At 25.4% G+C, this 5,947-nt stretch overlaps 1 protein-coding gene across 1 annotated transcript; it reads right to left on the minus strand.

The window, feature by feature from the left end:
- Positions 1-642: 642 nt before the first annotated feature.
- Positions 643-3,246, minus strand: LOC131598697 (protein SPEAR3-like). Its single transcript, XM_058871283.1, has 5 exons — positions 2,819-3,246; positions 2,569-2,682; positions 1,622-1,689; positions 1,454-1,517; positions 643-1,216 (listed from the first exon to the last, which is right to left on the minus strand). Exons 1-5 carry the CDS (start codon positions 3,038-3,040, stop codon positions 1,106-1,108), a joined length of 579 nt encoding a protein of 192 aa, XP_058727266.1. The 5' UTR covers positions 3,041-3,246; the 3' UTR covers positions 643-1,105.
- Positions 3,247-5,947: the final 2,701 nt, after the last annotated feature.

Consider the following 5,947-nt stretch of genomic DNA (forward strand, 5'->3'; position numbering starts at 1 on the left):
AAGAAGAGTTATTACCACATTTATCAGAGAAGCCGTTGAAATATAGTGTTACGAAGGTCTATTTTGTAGTAGTGAGGTTTCCAAAATTCCAAGAACACACTCTTAGGAATTTTCTCTTATCTCTATAAGACTATCATTAGAATTTTCAAACTTTTCTCTCTGTCTTCAACTCTAAAGTTCCGAAGGTTAATTGTGAAAATAAAAATAATGGAGATACATATTTATAACTGTTGAAATTCAACAAATAACTAACCGTCTAAAACAACCCATTAACCAATAGATTCACAAAGCGAAACAACCAAGTCCAAAACACGAAAGCTTCCTGGACCATATTCGATAACCGACGAACCCAAATTGCCTGCCAAAATTCACCGACTATTGCCGACCCGTTGGTCACCGCTGCTCACCGACGATCAGACTCGCCATCGGCCTCCGTCGCTGATTTTCGATTTCTGTAATTAAAAAACATGTTTTCTTTCTCTTCATTTTCTTCTTTATGTAAAGTTTTAAAACATCCTTCAACAATTAAATGATATGTCTTGTTTGCTATATATTTCTTCTCTCAATCTTACTAAAAGTAAGGGTCAAATTGTTGAATATTAGTTCAGTTAAGTTTGAAGTTATAACTCTAAAATATGATAAGTTTGAACATTCTGGGTGTGAGTTGACAATGTTTAACCCGTGAAATCACAATGTTTCCTTAATTAGGCCCAATTTTGTTAGTCTACTATCACAGATAATTAATTCAGTTCTAAATATTTTGTACTCCATATAAGTTATATATAAAGTTTTAGGAAAGAGAATTGAGATGGAATATTCATCAATACATTCATCATAAGCACTTAGTGAGAAAACTATATAAAAAAAATGTGAAAAGAGATAAATTCATGATTTTAACATGATTCTGCACACTAACTAACGTAAATATTTTGCATTGTTTTTTTCATGCAAAGAATCAATCTATATATCTCTCAAGTTTGAACACACAATGGAACTTCAATTAAAAACCAAACACACTGGCTAGTTCATTGTGTTTTTGCAACTCTTAATTAATTGTAAATAAAAGCATTACAATTACTAGAATCACTACTTGTATATTGGAAGATCAAAGAGATAATCTTAGCTCCAAATCTGGTTCTTGAGTATCACTTGATTCTGAATTCTGACTGCTTGTGGAACCACTTCTATGCTTCTTGGTATCTACATATTGTGAGTCCTAATTATAGAAAAGCAAATATAAACAAAGTCATTTTAAATTTATAGATAGATTATTTCAATCTAAATATGATTTTTTTTTATATTTTCTATATACATAAAATATACACTACTATATATATAAAAAGTTGAAATAATTAACAACAGAAATTTTTTTTCTCTCTAATATACTGTTTTTAATTTTGATTATTATTTTATTTTTTAGTAGTGTTGAAATATGTTAAAAATGAATCCTTACATATAGGTTAAGTAATGGTTTAGTTGTGTTGGATTGAGCAATGGCATTGGCATGTTCCCATGATCTGAATAAACATATAAGCAAGAAATTCATCATGAGAAATTATTTTGTTATAGAACATTATTAGAAGAAAATAAAAGTCATAATGAGACTGAAAATTTTAAGTACCTTAATGAATCAATTGGTTGAGAATCTCCATATATGATGTTTGTTCTTTCATATTGAGGTTGGCCCATCTGCACAAAAAAAAATCAACTTTTCTTTATGAGCAAAATAAATGATATTAAGAGTTAGATCTCTAAAAAGAGGGAGAAAATCGAAAACATTTTGATCTAAAGACGATAGTATAGTTAAAATAACAATCAATTTACCACAAAAAAATACTTGCCAAAACCTATATTTTAAAACTACGTCCAATTTAAAAAATAAACACGTCATTCATATAAAAGACATTGTTAATTTTTGTCTTTGAAAGATTTGTGCCGTGTGATTTGAACATCGGACTTGTTATCAATAAATTTGCAAATTAAACAACAACAAAAATCTCTGAATAAAGAGGATGAAATGTTTTAACATCATTAGATATGAGAATTAATTCGCACTAAAGTGTTATGTCAAATTTCTAATTCATTAATGATAGTTTTTCTATAATTATGATGCTAAAGTAAATTACTTTTTATAATTTTTGATGATATTTTTCATATTTAATTTCATGTCATCTAGGTTTAGTATATTACACTTGTATCAAATTCAACCAACTATATAGACCATTGAGAAATAGTTCAGATCCAAAAAGAAATTTTCTAGGGTTTATTGAGCATGTGTTATATAAAATTTTGAATAATAAGATGATAAGTATCATGTCATGTCATGTCATTACAACAAAGGAAAATTATCAATCAAGGGTTAGAAAAATAGTTACCTTGATTACTTTAGGAACATTACAACCCACTTGAATATTATTTTTTTTTGGTAGATAGTTATAGTACTAACATGACAATTATGAAAAAAATATATGTAAAACTACTCATCACAAAAGAATGAAAAAGAAAAGATATAGTACCATTAAAAGCATAAATAAAAATTGGGATCCAAAGCAAAGATTATTGACATACCACAATGTTTGGTTGAAAACCATGTGAAGCTGAGTAAGATGTAGAAGAAGATGAGTAAGAAAAAGATGAAGAAGAAGGTATAGATGAATATGGTGTTTGCACTCTTGGATCTTCCTATATGATCATAAAAAATAAATTAAAAATAAATTAAAATTAAATTCCATAAAATTAATTAATTTCACAAACCCAAATAATTTTTTTTAAAGCTTAACATAACTAAAAAATAATTAAAAATAATTAAGAAACTTACATTGATGAAATTAGATGGATAAGGATTATGAAGAGGAGGATGAAAACCATAAGCCATTTCACCATGTAATCTAATTTTCTCCAATTGAGCAACACCTAATCCTCTTTGTGGTTGCTTTGGTTTATCTTGATTATTTTTCTTCCCTTTTCTTGATGATGATGAAGATCCACTTGCTCTTTCATTTCCCATATTTGAATCTCCAAAATAATTACCACCATCCATATTTCTATGATCTATCAAGAATAGAGATATAAGTGTGCAGATGATGATTTTGCTTTAAAATCAGAGATCTCATATGCTCTTTTTTTTAAGCTATTAGCAAAAAACTTAGGAATAATTGCATAGCTGGATCAGATTGTGTTTAGATTTCAATCTTAAGTTATATATATACGACTAGATTCTATATGATTTTTATCTCTCTTAATTTCTCTCCATGCTTCAATTATTTTTTTTTTCTTGAGTCATGTGAGAGAGACTATATAAAAATTCTATGTAGATATAATCACGCGTTAAAGACTATAATTCTAATAAAGAAATGCAAAATGAAAATTAAAGATTACATGTGTTAGTTTTTTTAATAAATAAATAAAATGTTGAATTATTACAACATTTAAATCTTCATCATCAATACATAATTTCTCTAACTTCTTTGTGAAGGGTTTGAGAGGATACTCAGTCATGTGTTAGCTTTCACTATATATTTGTTGGAGAGTACTTTTTATACTCATGTTAAATTTATTATATTATTCTTCTTTTTCTGTTCAATAAAAAAAACCAATAAAAAATTAATTATATAATATATGTTTAAAGAGTAGAAAATATTTTTAATTTGATAAATTTTTATTTCTTTATTTTGTGTTTTGCTTATTTCCGCCGGATATATTTTCTTGTTTTTCCTTCTCTGTTTTTATCAAAATAAATTTTAATTGATAAATGAAATTGTACAAAAAATAATTGTTACTTATTTTGTAAGAAAATTATTAATACATCAATTAGGGTTGACATATACATTTGGTTAGATATTATTTTTTATAAGATGAAGAAAAATATTTTTTTCATTTTCTATTTAATATATATATATATATATATATATATATATATATATATATATATATATATATATATATATATATGTATGTATGTATTATTAGATGACAAAAATTATCGATAAAAAGTAATAAAAAATTATTAGAAACTCATGTACACAATGCTAGAGTTTAAACTTGAAACAAAATGTTCAACATAATAATGCTGATATTAATTAGTTTAGTTAGATCTTATAAAGAAAATAGTTTATTTAGTTATTGTATTAATTAATTATATATGATCATACATAGTATAATTTATTAAATATTTGTTATTGGGACTTTGAAGGCTATCTTTGAAAGCGATTGTCTCTTATTTAAAAATGTAATACAAGCTGTATTGGTATAGGCTTATAGCCACGCGCCACAAGGTAGGCTACAAGTGAAATTTTTTATAATTTATTGATCATATGATATTGGTGATTGAATAATTTGCATTGTTTTTTGTAGATGTTTGCTCAAACTTTCTTTCTATTAAAAAATTGAATGAGGTATGCTTTGATCGATGATGATGAGGTTGGCACATTTATCGGTCGTTATCTATGCAATTAGCATTGCTGTAAAAAAAGAAATCTAAGTAATATAATATAATGTATTTATATCTTCAATCAACAATTTTATAAAGTGGTTTATTATAGGTAATAGCTCAAATCACTCTTGTAGTAAGAATGAGAAGGTAGTGAAACTAGCGATTTCAAGTTGTATATGTGTATTTTTCTGTTGAATATCATTTGTTGTTTGATATTTTTTCTTTCATGTTTTAATAATAAATATTTATGTACATTTGCCTTAAGTGACTTATTAAAAGGTAAATTAAAATGATGAGATGAAGTATCATATAATTTTATATTATCATATTTTACTATAGGTTTAATTTACAATAAAAAATTTTAATTTAATAGTTAAATTATATGTATACTAAAAAAATTATTAAAAATATAAATATAATAAATTTGACAAGAAATCTTAGCCCATTTATAAATAAATCATTATATTTTATTTTTAAAGTGCCACTATTTCATAATCTTGAATAAAATATTTATATAATAAGAAAATAATATATAAAATATATGAAAATTTATCTCATAAGATATATAAAAATTCAAAATATTAACTTTTAAATTTAAATATTATTTCTTAGAGAACTCCGCAAAACATATCTCAACTTTTAATATAAATTGAACGACATTAAACTTCAATCTTCTATTAGTTATTACCATTTCGTTTACGAATATAAAAATTATTTAATTAAAAAGTAGAACATTGATAATTATAATTATAATTATAAATTAGTTGTCTCTGATTCTTGTCCACTAGATTATTTTATTTTGTTGTATTTTTATATTAAGATTATTTTGATTACACTGATCAAAGTAGATTACAAAACTTCGTGTGCCTTAGAATTAAAAAAAAAAATGTAATTATAAAAAATATAAGAAATTAAGCCACGAGGGAGTAGGTTCCACTATGCATGTGGTTTCCAAGTTTTCGGTCAATTTGTCTCAGCTGATAGTACCTCTCAAGGGCCTATTTTAAAACAGCCCCAGCTGTAAAATTCCATAAAAGTGGCTTCTTAATTTGGAGGGAAAGTAAATCAAATTGAAATTTGTATTAATCTTTTTAATATATACAATTTCCTAAAATAGTTAATGAAATATATATGAATAAAACATATAAAATTGATTTGCTTATATTGATGAATGTGACTAATCCATCATACATAACATTTTCGACCTTTTTAGCAAACTCATTCATCATCCTCTTTGTTAAATCTAAGCTAATATGATAAGTCTATGATTCATCTTGCTTTTATTGATTAAAAGCTCAAAAGTTATAAATTGTATAGTTTATGTGCTGTGTATGAGTGATTAGTGTATTTTAAAATTATAGGATTATCACCTATGATATTAAAACAACTCCCGCACATGCACTGAAATGTTTTTGAAGTCTCTCTCATTTTTTAAAATCACTCGAAAATCATTTTACGTGCACACCTTGTTGGTTACTAGTTTGTTAAACCTTAGGGAATGTTTTTTAAAGACAA

Source organism: Vicia villosa, linkage group LG4 (genome assembly GCF_029867415.1).
Source record: "Vicia villosa cultivar HV-30 ecotype Madison, WI linkage group LG4, Vvil1.0, whole genome shotgun sequence".
In the NCBI taxonomy this organism is placed as follows: Eukaryota; Viridiplantae; Streptophyta; class Magnoliopsida; order Fabales; family Fabaceae; genus Vicia; species Vicia villosa.

Excerpts from the sequence above, each read along its gene's own strand:
- LOC131598697 (XM_058871283.1), bottom strand. The coding sequence starts at position 3,040 with ATGGATGGTGGTAATTATTTTGGAGATTCAAATATGGGAAATGAAAGA. Across the intron at positions 1,690-2,568 it reads GTTTTCAACCAAACATTGTG|ATGGGCCAACCTCAATATGA; the intron begins GTATGTCAATAA and ends TTTTTTGTGCAG. Across the intron at positions 1,217-1,453 it reads AACCATTACTTAACCTATAT|GACTCACAATATGTAGATAC; the intron begins GTAAGGATTCAT and ends TTCTATAATTAG.